Source organism: Apium graveolens, chromosome 2, assembly GCF_009905375.1.
Source record: "Apium graveolens cultivar Ventura chromosome 2, ASM990537v1, whole genome shotgun sequence".
In the NCBI taxonomy this organism is placed as follows: Eukaryota; Viridiplantae; Streptophyta; class Magnoliopsida; order Apiales; family Apiaceae; genus Apium; species Apium graveolens.
The window spans coordinates 177263480-177283006 of NC_133648.1; the positions used below are offsets into that span (position 1 = coordinate 177263480).

The following is a 19527-nucleotide window of genomic DNA, read 5'->3' on the forward strand; positions in this document are numbered from 1 at the left end:
CCCTATGATTATGCTATGCCTTGGAAGATATGCAAAAGATGTGGAAAGAAAGGGCATCTTCAAAAGCATTGCAAAGTTCAGAATGGACAAAAATCAAACCATGGAGGAAACAAACAGAAAACAGCTTACTATGATCAGAATTGCAGAACAAAGACAGCTTACCATCATCAGGCTGGCAGAGTTAAATCACCTAGATTTATCCAAAAATGGATAAAGAAATCTGATTTACATATTTTATATGTTTTATCTGCTAACCATGTCGGACCCAACAAACTTTGGGTACCAAAAGGTTGAGTTGTTTTATTTGTTTTGTAGATGTGTCTTGCCGGTCGAGTCAAATCAACACAATGGATTTTAGATAGCGGATGTACTAGACATATGAGTGGAGACAAAGCACAATTCTTGAGTCTTCAGATGAAAAAGGGTGGAAGAGTGACTATTGGTGATAGCAAAACTCTTCAAATTCTTGGAAAAGGTAAAATAGGTAATAAACACATTTCAATTGATAAAGTTCAATATGTTAAAGGCCTTAAATATAATCGGCTTAGCATAAGTCAGTTATATGATGATGGTCATACTGTTAACTTTGGTATTGATAAGTGTATTATTATTATTGGTACTAACAAAGTCCCCCTAGTTGCTAGAAGAGAAGAAAACAACTTGTTGTCTTGTTACAATAGACACTGATCCTTATGTTTGGCATAGAAGATTTGGTCATGCTCACATGGACTTGCTTAACAAGCTTTCAAAGAAGAAGCTAGTTAGAGGTTTACCCAAAATCAAGTATGTCAAGACTGAGGTGTGTTCGGCATGCCAATTAGGCAAGCAAATTAGAAGTACTCACAAAGCAAAGAAAATGGTATCTACTTCTCTAGAACTTTTATATTTAGGCATATTTGGTCCAGAAGCTTATAAAAGTATAGGAGGTAAGTAATATGGTTTTGTAATTGTTGATGATTATTCTCGTTTTACATGGGTATTGTTTCTTAGAACTAAAGATGCTGCTTTTAATGAGTTTGAGAAACTAATTAAATTACTTGAGAATAAGCTCAATACAAAGCTTGTAGGAATAAGGAGTGATCGAGGTGGTGAATTCCAAAAAGACTTTGTTACTTATTGTAAAGAAAGAGGAATATCACATGAATTCTCGGCTCCAAGGACTCCACAACAAAATGGTGTGGTGGAACGCAAGAATAGGTCACTGCAAGAGACAACAAGGACTTTGTTGCAAGAAAGCAAGTTACCTAGAAGTTTTTGGGCAGAAGCAGTCAACACAGCATGCTATGTTCTGAATAGAGTATTGATAAGACCTATTTTGGACAAGACTCCATATGAATTGCTCAAGAAAAAGAGGCCCAAGATCAGTTACTTCAGAATCTTTGGCTCAAAGTGTTTTGTGCTCAAGACAATTGGTAATGATGGTAAATTCGATGCTAAAACTTATGAAGCTATTTTTCTTGGTTATTCTATGAATAGTAAAACCTATAGAGTTTATAATTTGTCTAAGCATATTGTTGAGGAATCTATAAATGTTACTTTTCAAGAAATTAACAATGATCTTCCAAGAGACGAGGAAGATGATGCAGGTGAAGCTGGACAACATCAAGCTGAAACAGAGAAGGCTTCTCTAAAACAGCAAGCTGAAACAGAGACTGATTCTGGAAAACAGCAAGCTGAAATTGAAACTGCCTCAGGAAATCAGCAAGCAGAACCTTCTACTCCAGTTGATGATGCAATTGTAAAGATGGCAAAGATGACTCTTGATGGTCCTAGAGGAAATAGAGCAAAGGATAAAATGCCAATCTATGATGGTGAAGACTTAGCTCCTCCATCTAAGATAAAGAAGACTTCACATAAAGATATTGCAAAGCATTCATTGCCAAAAGCTACACGGACAGTGAAGAATCACCCTTTAGAACAGGTTATTGGTGATATTTCTGATGGTCTCAAGACAAGAAAAGGCACTGCAAACTTTTCTGCTTATGCTGCATTTTTAGCTCAAGAGGAACCCAAAAATGTCAAAGAAGCACTTGAAGATGAAAATTGGATCACGGTTATGCAAGAAGAACTCAATCAATTCGAACGATGTGATGTTTGGGAACTGGTCAAGCCACCAAAGGATGCTTCAATCATTGGTACAAAATGGAATTTCAAGAATAAAGTGGATGAATTTGGTACTGTTACTCGAAATAAAGCAAGGCTCATAGCACAAGGGTACAACCAACAAGAAGGCATTGACTTTGATCAAACTTATGCTCCAGTAGCTAGATTGGAATCAATTAGGATGCTTCTTGCTTATGCATGCTGCAAGAAGATCAAGCTACATCAAATGGACGTCCAAAGTGCTTTTCTTAATGGATTTCTGGAAGAGGAAGTTTATGTCAAGCAACCCCCTGGTTTTGAACATGAACAATATCCGGACTATATCTACAAGCTTAAGAAGGCATTATATAGCTTAAAGCAAGCACCAAGGGCTTGGTATAAGAGGCTTAGTAAGTTTTTGATCAAAAATGGCTTCATTCGAGGTAAAATTGATCCTACTTTATTTACTAAGCAAAATGGTAATGATATTTTGATTGTCCAGATATATGTAGATGATATAATCTTTGGATCCACTAATGATTCTATGTGTGAGTGGTTTTCTAAGTGTATGAGCAGTGAATTTGACATGAGCATGATGGGTGAGCTCAATTATTTCTTGGGGCTCCAAATCAAACATTCTAAAGATGGAATTTATGTGCATCAATCAAAATATGTCAAGAATTTGCTGACCAGATTTGGTTTTGACAATGACAAGTTGAAATCTACACCAATGAATCAAAACAGCAAGCTGACATCGGATGAAAAAGGTAAAGATGTTGATATCAAGAAGTATAGAGGTATGATTGGTAGTCTTTTATATCTTACTGCTTCTCGGCCACATATTATGTATAGTGTTTGCGTATGTGCTCGTTTTAAAGCTAAACCTAAGGAATCACACTTAAATGCAGTTAAAAGAATATTTCAATATTTAAGTGGGACTATTAATCTTGGGTTATTTTATCCTATTACAAGCACATTTGATCTTGTGGGGTATAGTGATGCTGACTATGCAGGTTGTCAAACTGATAGAAAGAACACAAGTGGTGTTTGTACATATTCAGGACAAAGTCTCGTATCTTGGAAAAGTAAGAAACAAACTTCAGTTGCATTATCCACAACAGAAGGTGAGTATTTGACAGCTGGTAGTTGTTGCTCTCAAATTTTGTGGATGATTCAGACTCTACGAGATTTTGGAATCAAGTGTGCCAAAGTTCCAATCTATTGTGACAACACTAGCACCATAAACATATCAAAGAATCCAGTTAATCACTCAAGAACAAAGCATATTGATGTTCGTCACCATTTCTTGAGAGATAATGCTGCCAAAGGTAAGATTGAATTAGTTTTTGTACCTACTGAATATCAATTGCCACATATCTTTATAAAACCCCTTGGCGAAGCAAGATTTTCTACCATTCGAAGGGAACTTGGCATGTGCAGTGTATAATAGCAAGCTATCTTTGGAAATTTGGTAATGTTAGCTTACTATCATTTTTTATGTTAGCTTACTATGATTGGTTATTTAAATGATATTTTGGTGATTAATTTTGTTTATATGTCACTATCTGTTTAATTATGTTTAAATATTTGCATGATTTGCTGATTTAATTGTTAAATGATAAAAATGCTATATGTGGTGTTTTAGATAGATTTAAACTGTTTTAATGATAAGTGTTAGATTTTAGGATATGTATAATTTGTTTTTAATTTTTTATCCTAAACTCTCCCCTAAATATCATTAAAAGAGCACGGGTTAGGGTTTTATTTCACCGCGACTCAGCTTTCTCTATCTACCACCGCTTCATTCAATCAAGATCACCAGTTCAGTTCCACTCAAAATGGTTCGTACTACTAGAAATTCTGGTATTCTGGGCAAGCGTACATCCTCGAAGATGGATACTGTAGTGGTCGATTTGGGTCACGAGAGCGATGAAGAAGTCTCTCACACCCCTGATTCGAAGAAACTCAAGCAATCTTTGGCATTTGATTCTCCTGATCTCCAACAATGATTCACTGAAAATGCTTTGGATGTTTGTCCTATTATCCCTGGTATCCCGATTGTTGGTAAGCTTTTTCAAAACTCCGGAGCCTTACTTGTGTTTCAGAATTTGGGTATGGATTCTTTTATCATCGAAATGCCTAAGGTCTACTATCCTGATTTAATTCGTGAATTTTATGAAAATTTGATTGAAGATAAGTATGGGAACTGTATTACCACTGTGCATGACAAGAAAATTAGGCTTAATCCTCCCATTTTAAGTTCTATTATCAAGTTTGAGAATCCCTCTGAGATTGATATTTTTACTGGAAAAGGATATATGTCATTCCCTGATTTCTCTGTGATGGATCAGTTTAAGTTGTTATTAGGATCTGTTGATAATATTGAAGAAAACCCTCAGCCCCCTTCCACTACTCAAGTATCTCCTATGGCACATTTGTTGTTTAAAATCTGTAGGGCTAATGTTTGTCCTAGGGGTGGGAATAAATCAACATTTAGTTGTCAAGATGTTACTCTGGTTTCTATGCTTCTAGCTGGTAGGGCTTTTGATCTATCAAAGCTGGTTTTAAAGAATATGATTGCTGCTGTTAATCAGAAAAAGATTGGACTTCCTTATGGTTTAATGCTTACCAAGGTATTTGAATTCTTTAAGATTGAACTTAAGAGTGCTGTTAAGGTGAGTGTTAAAGAAGTTTTGGATGCTAAAGTGTTAGCTCAGTCAAATTTATAAATTGACAATGGAGAGTTAGTTAGGATTTTGCCTTCCATTGTTCCTGAGTCTGCTGCTATAGCTGAGCCTTCATCTTTTACTCCAACTGCTGAGATGATGCAGCTGCTAAAAGGTATTCATGATGATAATACATTGTTGTTTGGTCATGTTGCTGCCACTACTGAGCAAATCAACCAGCTCAAGACAGAGGTTAAGGGTTTAAAGGATATTTTGCTAAACTTCATGTCTGTTCAGAAACCTTCAGCTTCTCAGTCAAATGCAGATTTAGACTGGCTTGGATGATCTTGTGGATGCTGCTGAAGACTTGGAACAACAGGAGAAGCAAGATGAGTTTCTTTCACTAAAAGAGGATGCAGCTGTCAATTTTGCTCAGGATGACTAATCTGTTTTTGATGATATAAGGGGGAGAACTTAGGAGAATTTAATTTCTTTTAAGTGATTTAGTTTTTGTTGAAGTATTTGTGGTTTTTTTTAAGACTTGCTACATCTGATCTGGTACTTGATTTGATTTTTATCTGTTTATTTGGTGTGGTAAAACTTATTGATGGATGTTTTGGTTTAAGACTTGGTTATGCTGATGCTTCTAATATTTGAAATATGTTTAATTGTTTTTACATTTAGAAGCTTATTACGCAAATTGTGATATCTTTAGTTTTATTTGTTGAGATGCATAGATTTAGGGGGAGTTTTATAATTCTCCTAAATGTGTGTAATCATCAAAAAGGGGGAGATTGTAACTCCTTAGTTTTGACGATCACAACACAGCAAGCCATTATGTTGTTATTTGAGAATGTTTGCAGGATATAACAGCTTAATGTCATTGCTGTTTAAGTATCATGACAGCAAGCTATCATAAGACAGTAATCTATTTCAGCAAGCGATGATCAACTATATCAGAATAACAGCAAGCCAAGATGCAAAGTCCATATTCAACAAGGAAGTCGAATTTCATGGAGATTTTATAGGATCTTCATATATATCAGTTGTAAGGACTTCTCTAATATAATATACGTGCATGATATATATAAAGCTCTTTTATAAAATGTTTTTAATCATTCAAATTAATTTCCTAAAGAATAGGAGTTTGTTTCTCTTTCAAACTCTTTCTTCTATCTTCTGATTAAAATGTTTTATCCTCTACTAAATAGAAGAGATTTTTTCTGAATGTTGGAATTCTGTGTTTCTCTTCAATCTAACGTACACATGAACGTTGGAAAACCATCCCAACGATCTTACACGGTAGAATTGGATTCTAGCCGTTGTAATTTGTTGAGGCTGTTTTCAAATGTTAATGTATTGTTATATATATATATGTGGTTTCTTCCAGTTTTTATGACTGACAAATTTGCAAGCAAGAACATATACAACTCCTGATCTTTATTGTTTCTAAAATACTCTCGAGCTCTAATTATATACACGTGTTTCATCTTAGAGAGAGTTTATAGTTTGAGTTGTAAACTTTATCATTGATTTGTATTGTTCAAATTGTATTGATTAGTTGCTGGATAAGTTGGCCAGGGAAACAAGGGTTTAGTGGTACTTGCTATAGGAGTTTGTACTACGGGGTAGTATAGTACTTAGAGAGCAGGTTCTTAAACAGGGTTTCAGCAAGCCATTATCAGCAGCTGGGATAAAGGGAGATATATTGTTGTATCTTGTAGTTGTAACCTTCATTGATCAATAATATATTCTCTTACCAAGTTGGTAAGGGACCAGGACGTAGACCATAGGGGATTGCGGGTCGAACCTCGCTAAAATTCTTGTGTGTTCTATTTACTTTCCTGCACATTATTTTCTGTGTTGCATTTAGTCATATCAGCTTATTATAATTGTCAGATTATAGTTCTGTTGGTAAAATCTCAGTAAGCTATTTTTGGGTAAATTTTAAAAGTAATTCTAGTTAGATATAATCACCTATTCACCCCCCTCTAGGTGTAATTTCACTAAGGTGCTGAACATATATTTTATTATAAAACTTTGCTTTTGTCCTAAAGAGAAAAAACTTTGATTTACTCAAATTTGGAATTTTAAAAATATCGAAATAATTTTTTTGATACTTTTATTTTTCATCCAATTTTTTACACTAAAATATTTTGGGATAAAATTCTAAATAGGACATGCTGTAATTTACGCCATTCTTGGGCCTCAAAATTTTGTATAAAATCCAAATTCATTAGTTTTTTAGAAAAATTGATTTGATCCAAATTCTAAATATGTAAATTAATTAAGCCACCCATAACACTATTTAATTTATCTTTATTTATGTTATTAAATATTTATCTTTTAAGTTGAAATGAACATTTATTTTTTTTGGTTGAAATAAATTAGCCAATTAAATTATAATTATTATGTTCCCACTGTGGCTTATTGGCTTTCTATTCTACCAAAATTTTATTTTTGTTTGCTAATAGAACCTATAATATTTCTCACTTTGTAAGTCAAGAGTTATTATTGCTATTTAAGCAAGCAAAATTACTTCTAATTGGATTTATCTTCTTGTACCTAGATAATCCATCAACAAACTAACAATTCATGTTTTCAATAGAATTAGTCAAACCAAAATTCAAGACTTGTTCCACTAAAACCAAGTCCTAACAACACTTTAAATACTCATTTAAATTTGATAAAATTTACATAAAAATAAGTCAACAAAGAAACATGCAAATCAATGGAAGAAGCAGTGTTTAAGATATAGTAAGTCTACTACAGACCACCGCATATGAAGCATGTTTTTTATATAGTATTTAGCATTAAATGATTTAAAAATAGTAATAGTTGCTGCAATGACTAATGGGAAATTGAGAGGTTGGAATCGTTGGCATGTTGTTCTCCAAGTATGCAGAAGCAACAGCAACCCCACTTCCAAGTTGTACCAAGTAACCAACATCCTTAAGAATCATCTCCATACCAGTAAGACACCCTATCACTTGCAACTACAAAAAACACCCGTAAGTTTATAGTAGAATATTTATAAATATTTCATTGTTTTTCGAAATGGTTAGTAAGAGGTAAATAGTGAGAAAATATTTATAACTTGTCTCGTTTATGAGTGATTGTGTAGTCTTAGCAAAAGGATGTTGGGTACAAGGTTATGGCTCATATTATGAATTTGACATAGTTTTGTTAAAGCTTCTCAAAGAGAATTGAGGAACTAACATATTTTACTATTAATCTTGTCTCTGGTCAATATGTAGATGCAACAAAATCTATAACATTGAATATAAGAAATGACAATATACCTAATTTAGATTTCTCACATGATCTATCCTCGAATCCTTTCATGCTACTTTATTAAGTCCAAGCCATAAGATCCAGTTGCAGTAACAATATGACTAATATGACTAAACCGTTCATCTTTCTCAGTGCGGTTTTTCAGCCCCCAGCCTCCAAAATAAACATGTGATATGAACATATAGTCACACAATATCCAAAAATGTAAAACAGAGATGAGCACGGAATAATCCAATTCTTAAAATTCTGTAAGCAATTAGATGATGAAATAAAAATGGACTACAATTAAAATCATTGCACTTGTAATTCTTAAATCATCTATAAACTGCCATGGTTTGTAATATTTACATTGTATCTACAAATAAAGGATTCAACATGTTTCTACTTTCTATGCATCTCACAAAGAATACATAATCAAACAAAAAGTATTTTCAGTGTTTTGCTTAAGCTGCATATAAGAACAAAGCATTTAACTTGTTGTTGTTGCAAGGGAAGTGTGCCTTGCTATTATGTTATCACGTCTTTCCTCGATAATAAGATCAAGTGATGCTCTCAGACCACATAAAAGTTGAATGGAAGGAGTACAAAATCTCGTGTTCAATTTGTTTCACCTTTTTTTGGCTCTCATTGCACAAGCAACTCATGACTTCTTGTTTATATATAAAAATAATAAATAAGACTCTCTGTTAGGATGGTTAGGAGGGTCACATATATTTCAACATATAAAGTGAATTCAATAATTATTGTAGCTTGCTAGAATCAATAATATATGATCACATTTTCTGTAATACAACTTATGTATTATAAACACTATCAGATATTGTCGCTTGTAAATTTTGGCACATAAAATCATATAATAACGCTATGTTAAATCGTAGAAATATATAAAAACACTTTCCAAGATAATCAAAAATTAATAACTTGTCGTTCTCTAAGAACAACTTTGTCATCAGTATCACCAACACCAAGAAAATGCTTGATGTACCATTGGATCATCATTATTTGGAGCAGACCTTGACGCTTAATGATATATAATGATATTGCTAAATGGTAAGATTTTCACCAAAAACTTTATCAAATGGTAATATGTGATATAATAGCTGAGTAATGGTATTTGATTTCTTAAAACTTAAATCTAATAAACATGGTAAACAATATGGAAATTAAAATTAATCTAAATTTAAAATAAATAAGAAAATAGTAGAGATGTTAGAAACATTACAATTTTCCTGGTATGCTGGTGGATTATAGAGTGTTGTATACATGTATGTCTCAATACATGGAGGCTCTAATTTTTTATAATGTAGTACTTTGCAATGGAGAAATTTGATCAAAATTAAAGAGTGGTTATTAATTAGAGAGACAAATTGTGGTCAATTTAGTTTTACCTACACATATTTCTCAACAAATCAATTCTATGTTAAAATCCTTTTTATCCATATAATTAACAAATTGAGTTCTAGTGGCGGATACTTGAATCTGGTACATGGTAAATAGGAGAGAATAAAGTGCACCAAAGTTTTTTAAGTTGTAAAAGAGAACTTTAATCGTTATATCAATAAATCTCCATTCCAACCAATCTTATGCCTTAAAATATCAATTCTTAAGCCAGCCACGGCCTTTTTTCCCTTGTGACTTCAAATGCATTCATTGTATTATGAGCTAATAGCCTCCCTTCATTAAAAACACTCTGTTTGTTCGACACTGTCTAGATTATACATAGTTTGAACTTATTCACCACCACCTTTGATAGTATGCGCATCACAATATTATAAAGATAGATAGGTCAAAGATCTTACATATGTTTCAGTTGTTTAACCATAGGAATAAGACATACAAGCCTATAATTTAGTTCCGTTGGCCCATGTCGTGTATCAAAGAAAATCTGACAAAATAGAACAACATATCTTTTGAAAATATTTCAATACGTTTGAAAAATGTCGGTTTCGACCCATGTGGATCTAGTGACTTGTATTGACGCATGAAAAAGACTACATTCTTAACATCCTCCTCCCTAATAGGTACTATGACCTAGTGATTGTGAAATAATAATTAAAAAAAGTTTGCAAAAAGGGTAAAATTTGACACGACCTTAATCAAATAACCATATATCAAACAAAATGGTAAATTTTGAAATAAATTTAAACAACTTACCCGAGCAGAAACAAAACCATGTAAAGCTATAGGAAAAAACATATGTGTGTGTACTATCCAATTAAATCATAGTGGAAGACATGTAGATGTGCAGGCCATAACAAGGAATATCAGATATACATGTCCCATAATTACAATATACCTGTTTGTCTTGTCGTGGTTTCAGTATTTTTGTTTATAACTATGGGCCAAAGCCAAAGAGACCAAATCGAGATGTTCCTTCAGACTCTGATGTTTTACCTTGAACAGAAGATGCTTTTTTGATGAGTTGATTTGATCCAAGTTTATGGAGAAACCACCTTGCAAAGAGAAAGTCAGGTACCGGGATTTGTAAATAACAATCTAAGAATCTCATATTGTAATTTAATTTAATTACTTATCACCAAATGATAAGGAGTTGTCAAAAAAAGAGCACAAAATGTTTTACCTATCCAAGGGAATCCATGTTATAAAAGATGGCAACGTTTCAACTTTTGCTAACTTGATACATTTCCCTGTAGTAGGTAGCAAGGTCATAGTTGCACAGCAACGTCCCCCACCAATACTATAGATGTCATTTTCTTCGTTATTTGTATTAATAACATATCGCCTCTCCGTCTTGAACTATTCTTGTTGTCAACACTTGTGGTATCTCTTTTTTCAACATATTTGTTCTCACTTCCCGTAGCTCGGGTCATCTTCTCACAATTTTCTTTTATCTTTTTCTTTATTTAACGATTCAATATATAATAAAACATCTGAAAGTATGGAATTTCTTCTTTGTAGTACTTCATTCTATAAAGATTAACAAACTATCAGAACACGGAGCAAACAAAAAGTCCAAAATACAAATTCTACTTTTACAACGACAGCCGGGAAAATAATTTCAGCAAGCCCGCTCACAAGTTTTGAACAAGACCGCCTAACTTTTGGGCCCAAATCTATGATACACTGTAACGATTATATATTGTATTGCAATAACATGTATTTGTAATGACCTCAAAATTTTGTTGATTTAGTTGCAATGTTTTTAAAATCCCTTGCAATAGACATGAAATCACCTTTCAACAGCAACGTTGTTTAGATAGTTTTTAAAAATCTGGTTGTAAAAACAATTATATGGTATAGTGAACTAAACCTTGTATAACCATTATTCATCTAATACCTGATTCTCCTACAGGCTGGAAGCTATTCCTCATACATACCCTGATATACTCTGGTGATATTTATGAATTGCTTTATGCTCTAAAATAAATGTTTTATCATTGTTAATTATGATTCTGGTTTATTGAATTACAATATTTATCATGTTGAATTGTTATAGAATTGGATAGATTTCTAAATATGGAACAGTTTAGTGGTCAGACCAGATTGGTAGTCATATTAGGCCAATGTGTGCCTTGGATCCAGTATAGAGAGCAGAGTTGTGTGCCTTAATCGGGGTTAGTGTGTCACTGATCAGCAGCCTAACCTTGGTTTTAAACTTTATAATGAATATCCAATTCTAATAATTGCTTAACACAGAACTTGATTCCTATGAATTATTTCAACTGATCATTGTTTACACCTAGTTATTTTTTTTATAACTTGTTGAGCTAGTTAGGTCACCCTTGTGAATCTGTTTAGGTCATTCTACAGTTAAAATGGAAATTGTTGATAACGAGGATCCCCAGTCCAGTATACGATCTAGGATTCCCGGTTGAGTTGGATCGAGCTAGTTTGAGTTATGCAAGTTTGTAAGAATGATTTCATTTTCAGTTGTAAGTTTAACTAGTTGGGATTTGATATGATGTAATAAAAGTCAAGGTTGTGGTTGGTTTTCATACTTTCACCTATTGGGATCCGTGGTTGCGTAAATAAGGATAATTGCATATAATATTTCATATACAAGTTTATATAATATATGTGTTGTGAACCCCAAACTTCTGACCCGGGTTTGGAGGGCGTCATAACCACCATCTCCAAAGCTAAATCAACTACTAATATAAGCTAATATACAACCAGTGCTACCACTAAAGCTACCAACAATGCTACCATAAATTGCCACTACTAAGACTAACCAATATACCACCAATGCTACCACTATGGCAACTAGCCATTCCACCACCAATACGACCACTAATCTATCACCAATGACAACACCAATGCCACTACTAAGACTAACCAATATAACATCAATGCTACCACCTGTAATACAATAATTAAACTGGCCATAAATGGAACTGCTTAAGCTAGCACGAACTTCAACACCAAGAACAATAATACCACCAATAAGCTACCAATACGACCACTAAACTACCACCAATGCCACTACTAAGACTAACCAATATAACATCAATGCTATCACCTGTAATACCATAATTAAACTGGCCATAAATGGAACTGCTTAAGCTAGCACGAACTTCAACACCAACACCAATAATACCACCACCAATTCTCCTGCCAAGATTACCACTTTCAATGCCACCAATTGCACTAATAAGAGCTCCAGGACCAATGGCACCATCAATTCGAGCAAACCACTACTAATATTATCGTGTTTGGTACCACCAATGTAACCACTAAAGATGCTAGTCATGCTGCCACTAATCCCACTATGAAAACTACCCAATATACCACCAATTCTACAACCACTTATGCCATTATTAAAGTTACCACCATTGATACACCTTAAGTTAGCACCAACTTCACAACCAACAATCCCACCACAAATTTCACTCATAAGATTATGACTACTAGTGCCACCAATTGGACTAGTAAAATTACCACCACCAGTGACACCACCAACAACATTACTACTGGATTAAAGAAAAACCATAACTCTGTCCTTTTCAAATAGTTATGGATCTATTAAAGTTACTAAGCAACGGGTTCTAGTGAGGCTGAAAATGGTGACCCTACCTATTCATGTATTGAAAATATAAGTTCTTCAGACACTAAAAAATTTCCCAAACAAAGCCTACATCTCTATCAAAGTGATGAAGTTAAAAAGTGATGGGCTTCGTGAGATGGGAAACTCCGAATATATGTAAACTTCGTGTGTTATTAGGTCAACAAAGAGTAATTTAGAGTTATTTGCCATATATACATTAGAAAAATAAAAAACACAGCGCACATAGATCCACTTGTACTATATGCATTTATATTTATAATATATATTTGCATGGTAAAAGTTAAAAAATAACAAAGAAACCTTACACCGTACATTGATGAAGAGGAGAAATGGAAGGCACTTGGAGCATTTTCTTCATTGTTTTGGAACTTGTTGCAAGTAGCAAGAAAAATATAATTCCTGTGAAAATGTCTTTAAAGTAAGGTCATACATAAACATAAAATAAATTTAATAGTATAATTCAACAAATATGAACATAAAATATAAATAATATGTGGGCTTCTTTTCTATAAATTGTCATTTTTTTCATATATCTTGTATTTGATTATTCATGAGGAACAAAAAAAATTAATACAAATGTAACTGATTTTTTTTCTAACCTTGACATATAATCTTGAAAGGATAATTCTTGACATAGAGGTCATGTAAAAATAAATTTACATGTAAATTTACATACATATATACAAGGAAAATGGGATACTTATTTTAGTGTTTGATTTCTACCAAAAGTTTATGCAAATAACACATATGAAAAGAAAATGAATAAACACGGAAATATAAATTATTACGTTAACTTTGGAGATGTGTTTAGCCTTATAGCACCAAAACACTCTTTTATAGAAAATACAAATAACTCCAAAACCCTATTTCATGGCCATGTACAAATTCATTTTGTTTGTAAGGTGGCGGCTTGTGCTCATATTGGGGTTTTACCTACCCTTTTAATATGCTATATTTTGCAGGCCCAATTGTATATCATGGATTTCAATGGCCCAATTTAGTTTAAATTGGTTTTTATCTTACTATCAATTTCTTATTACAAATTCAAAATTTTTCTTTTTATAAAAATATAATTTAACAAAGTCTGCTCCATGTATTATATAAACTAATTGGGTGTTGATTTACAACCATAAATTAAGTGGTAAGCATTGTATAAAAAACTTAACCAAAAATGATATTTTCTCAAAAAATTTAAATTTTATTTAGTGAAATCATATATAAATTCCCTACTGACCTCAATTAACAATAATATATGTACTACTACAACCCTAACTAAGAATAATATAAGTACTACTATCATACATTCAAATCTTAAAAACCTCTCACAATAATTGAGATATTATTGGTCATGTAAAAATTAATATTACAATAACAACATTTAATCAAATTAAATTTCTAGAGGTGTAAGATTGAATACCAAATTTCTACAAACAAGTTATACTAATGGAAAAAAGATACAATTTTTAAAAATATTTACTAATTTCTATGTTTATTTAAACATAGGAATTAAAATGAATGATAATATGATTGTTGATTTTTATTTTAATCTTAGTCAATTTGATTTGAACATGTAAAATGACAATATATTGTGGGTAACACTACATATACCATATTCATTAGGAAAAATCTAAATTGGGAAGAAATTGAATGAGAAATGTAGGCTGACAGTGTCAAAATATGTATCAAACTAGAATTCAATTATTTTTTTAAGATGAATAAAGAGGATACGTACAAAAATTACTTCTAGAATTTCCTTTTTTGAATAAAATTATTAATATTAAAGTTAATTCAAAAAAATATTTATTTTAAGAAAATATGTAACATTATTAATTTTACATGAACAAAGTTCAAAAAACATGTATTATGGGATGAAGTATATTCTACTAAGTTTGCCCTAATATTTTAAGTAATTCATCATTTATATTGACTTTGGTATGAAATGACTAATATGGCGCGGTAAGCATTTTTTTCTATATAACAAATAGTAGAAAATGACTAGTTAAATTTCATACCAACTCTGTAATTTTTTAGTTATGATTTGAATCTACAGGTTATATTAGTGTTAAAAAAAATATTTTTTTAAAAAAATATTTTAATAATCATGCAAAGTAATCATTTAAGCAGAAAATTATAAGTTTCTAACTTCAGTTGAGAAAATTTTATAATGAAAATATGTTTTCGACCAATAATTAATGCTTACAAAAATATATTAAAATTATTTAAATATCATTTACATTACTTATATTATGTACTCACCATTTTTTATAGTTCTTTGAGTAATTTTAATCCAAATTAGTTATTTGAATAAACATTTCTTTTCTTGCAAATATTTTAAGAAAATATAAAAAAATAATAAGATCACCAATTCCGAGAAAAACTATTAAAAAAGGAGATCAAAATTTAAATTCAAAGTTTGTCAAATCCCAAAACATACCTCAATTTTTGTCCAAAGGCGGAACCTACAGATGTGGATGGGAATTGAGTTCTCATTTCCTGAAAATTAAAAAATGGCTTATAAAACTTCAAAAAATTTGGTGTCAAAAGTTGATGATATTAGTATATAACTATCACATTTTTTCCATTAGTATTTCATACGAGAGTTTAACAAAAATGACCTCAATACTTCTCATCAAGGTTGTTCATATTAGTATTTTTTTGATATTATAGCATATGTATTAGGATTTCTTATTAATTTTATCTTTATATTCATTGTGTAAGTGAGCAGTATATAAGCACAAATTAGGTTAACACTAGTGAATTTATTTCATCATACAATAACCTACAAGATCTCAAGATATTTGCTTATGTTGAGCTAGAGAATTTTGTAATAAGTTTTTATTCAATAATTTAAAAACTATTCTTCATTATTGAGTACATAATTGGATTTCATTGTTATAATTATATTGACCCCCTCTACAGGTAATTAAAGGCCTAAAAATTGATATCAAAGCTTGGTGTTTATATAAAATCACTTTAAGATCAGAAAATAATCATTAATGGCAGATAATGAAACTCAACAAAATTTGTGGTCACCATTAGCCATAAACCAAATCAACAACAATATGTGAAGATATGAAATCCTCAAATTTCCAATCTTGAAAATTAATAAATACCCTTTGTGGAGAGGACTATATGTCTTCATGTAACAGATGGTGAATACTGGAAGGCATTTATGATGGACCTCATTAGCCGGTGAAACTGGTTGTTGCTATTGTGGACAAGAAAAAAATGCAAAAGTCTGACATTTTTGCATAACAATCTAGAAAGTGTGATGTCCCCTAGGTTTATTGGATGCAAAACAACCAAGGAAATTTGAGACACTTTGGTGGTTAAGTGTAAGGCACAACGGCTATCAAGAAGATTCGAAGGACAATACTCAATCACCGGTATGAGCACTTTGACTCAAAAGTTGATGAGTCTTTGTTTGAAATCTATGATAGATTTCAGAAATTGTTGAATGATTTGTCACTTGTTGACATAGAGTATGGTCAAGCAGATTCAAACTTGAAGGTTCTTCTTGCACTCTCTCAAAAGTGTGACTTGAAAGTTATATCAATAAGGGATAACTATGATCTTGAAGACACATCTCTAGTTGAGATATATGGAATTCTGAAACTAATGAACTGGAGATGGAGTAGAAAAGTAAGACGAAATGGGACAAGACATGTTTCTCTCAGGGTAGAGGAAAAACAAGAGAAAAATTTGAAAGAAAGAGTCATTTCAAAATGAAAGGCCATGATTGTATAGTCTGACACTGAGTCTCAAATACTCATGATGACTTACAAAATTATTCAGGAACTGAAATTGATCATTGTAATGATGAAGATATCCTACAAATTGATGCTCTTTTAGTTAAAAAGTTTAGAAATATGGGCTATATAGACTTCGAAAAAATGTTTTTGAAAAAAAGGCTGTAGTTACTCGAACTTTACCGTGATAAGAGGAATTAAAGGAAGAATGATCGCAAGGAGTCAAGGTATGGGAAAATTACAAGTCAAAGATCAAGTGCTATAATTGTGATGAAGTCGGAAACTTTACTTCTCATTCAGAAAGCCAAACGCTGAGAAGAAGCAAGCCTTGATCAGCAAGAAGAAGAATTGAAGCAAGTTTTGACCACAAGAACAATTGGGATGATACATTAGAAGAGTACAAACTATGCTCACAAAAAATTGCATAATGTTGTGTATTTCTAACAAAGTAAATTTTATTTTATATATGATTTAACTTTTTTCTATTATAACGGGCTTTTCTTAATTTTAGGTAAAAGTTACAAAATAAATTAATGGTGATTAAATAATTTAAACATGTATATTTTATTTTGTTGAATGATATTATCTTGTTAAACTAACACGGTTGAACAATCAACTTTTGGAAATTTATATGAATTATTGATAATAAAGTCATTATTTATTGAAATTGAAATGATATCAATTAGTGTAAATTAGTTTTTATGATTTTCTTGCTAATAAAATATGTTAAACACATTATTGAGACGTACACTTCCTCAAGTAAATCACCGTTTAAAAACACTGATTTTACGTCGAGGTGATGTACTACCCATCCTTCTTTTGCAGCCATTGCCAACAACCGTATAGTTTCTACTCGTACTACAGGGGTAAACACTTCGTTGTAGTCAATTCCTCGTCGTTGTATGTAGCCCTTTGCGACGAGGCGAGCTTTATGTTTCACGATATTTCCCTCTGAGTCCTTCTTAAGTTTAAAAACACACTTCAACCCTATTGGCTTGTGTCCCGGTGGAAGTTCTATAAGAACCCAAGTGTCATTCCTTTCAATGGTGTCCATCTCGACTTTCATAGCACTCATCCATTCTTTTTCCTTGCTTGCTTCTCGAAAATTCACAGGTTCTTCCACCTTTAACATCATAAGCTCGTCACCTCAGTCTCACTATACAATTCATCAAGAGTTCTATACCTGTGAGGTCCACTTTCAGTTTCTGATTCCAAATTTCCAGAGTACATTTCACTTTGGCTACCACCAATTGTGTGTACCGAAATTGTGAACCCACCAGTCGTGTATGGTGGAGTTTTGAAACCTCCATCTTCACTACCATCTTCATTAATACTTGTTTCAACACTATCTTCAACCATGTTGATGTATCCAGGAACTTTCACCTGACATTCCCCTTCTTTTTTCCATATCCAGAATTCCTTCTCAAGAAATACTACATCACGACTCACTTTTATTTTCTTTGTCACTGGATCATACAACCTACAGCCCTTAGTCCCTGGCTCTCGTCCAAAATATATGACTCATTTCCCTCTGTCATCAAACTTTTTAACATGTATAGATGGAACCTTCATGATCGCTAAACAACCAAATACTTTAAGGTATCCCAAATCTGGTTTCTTACCTCCTCAAACTTCATACGGTATTGTACCATTTAGAGCTCGTGTTGGTAAATGATTAAGCATGTATATTGTGTGCCTTACCGCTTCCCCCCAATTGGTTGATGGCAACTTCGATTCTTTTAGAAAACTCCGGACCATCACCGGCACGGTTCTATTTCTTCTCTCAACTACCCCGTTCTGTTGCGGGGTATACGAGGCTGTATATTGACGTTCAATCCCCATTTCTTCACAAAATAATTTAAATTCATTCGAGCAAAATTCACCACCTCGATTTGTCCGTAACATTTTTATACTTCTCTCCATTCTCTTCTCTACCACTGCCTTATAATTTTTAAACATTGCAAAAGCATCTCTTTTTATAATGGACCTCATTAGCCCATGAAACTGGTTGTTGTTATTTCTGGTCAAGAAAAAAATGGAAAAGTTGGACATTTTTGCATAACAATCTAGACAGTGTGATGTTCCCTAGGTTTATTGGATGCAAAACAACCAAGGAAAGTTGACACACTTTGGTGGTTAAGTGTAAGGCACAACGGCTATCAAGAAGATTCGAAGGACAATACTCAATCACCAGTATGAGCACTTTGACACAAAAGTTGATGAGTCTTTGTTTGAAATCTATGATAGATTTCAGAAATTGTTGAATGATTTGTCACTTTTTGACATAGAGTATGATCCAGCAGATTCAAACTTGAAGGTTCTTCCTGCACTTCCTCCAAAGTGTGACTTGAAAGTTATATCAATAAGGGATAACTATGATCTTGAAGACACATCTCTAGTTAAGTTATATGGAATTCTGAAAACTAATGAACTCGAGATGGAGTAGAAAAGTAAGACGAAATGCGACAAGACATGTTTCTCTCAAGGTAGAGGAAAAACAAGAGAGAAATTTGCAAGAAATAGCCATTTCAAAATGAAAGGCCATGATTGTATAGTCTGACACTGAGTCTCAAATACTCATGATGGCTTACAAAATTATTCAGGAACTGAAATTGATCATGGTAATGATGAAGATATCCTACAAATTTATGCTCTTTTAGTTAAAAAGTTTAGAAATATGGGCTATACAGAGTTCAAAAAAAGTGTTTTG

General features: G+C 32.5%; 1 protein-coding gene across 1 annotated transcript; it reads right to left on the bottom strand.

Annotated features, from left to right (window-relative positions):
- Positions 1–15474: 15474 nt before the first annotated feature.
- LOC141695561 (putative mitochondrial protein AtMg00820) lies at positions 15475–17949 on the bottom strand. Its single transcript, XM_074499802.1, has 2 exons — positions 17626–17949; positions 15475–15561 (listed from the first exon to the last, which is right to left on the bottom strand). Exons 1-2 carry the CDS (start codon positions 17947–17949, stop codon positions 15475–15477), a joined length of 411 nt encoding a protein of 136 aa, XP_074355903.1.
- Positions 17950–19527: the final 1578 nt, after the last annotated feature.

What these genes read in the sequence shown, in the direction of transcription:
- LOC141695561 (XM_074499802.1), bottom strand. Translation starts at nt 17,949, where the DNA reads ATGTTAAAGGTGGAAGAACCTGTGAATTTTCGAGAAGCAAGCAAGGAA. An exon ending in TGGCTGCAAAAGAAGGATGG is followed by an intron (nt 15,562 to 17,625) that starts GTAGTACATCAC and finishes TTTAATTTTCAG; the next exon opens with GAAATGAGAACTCAATTCCC.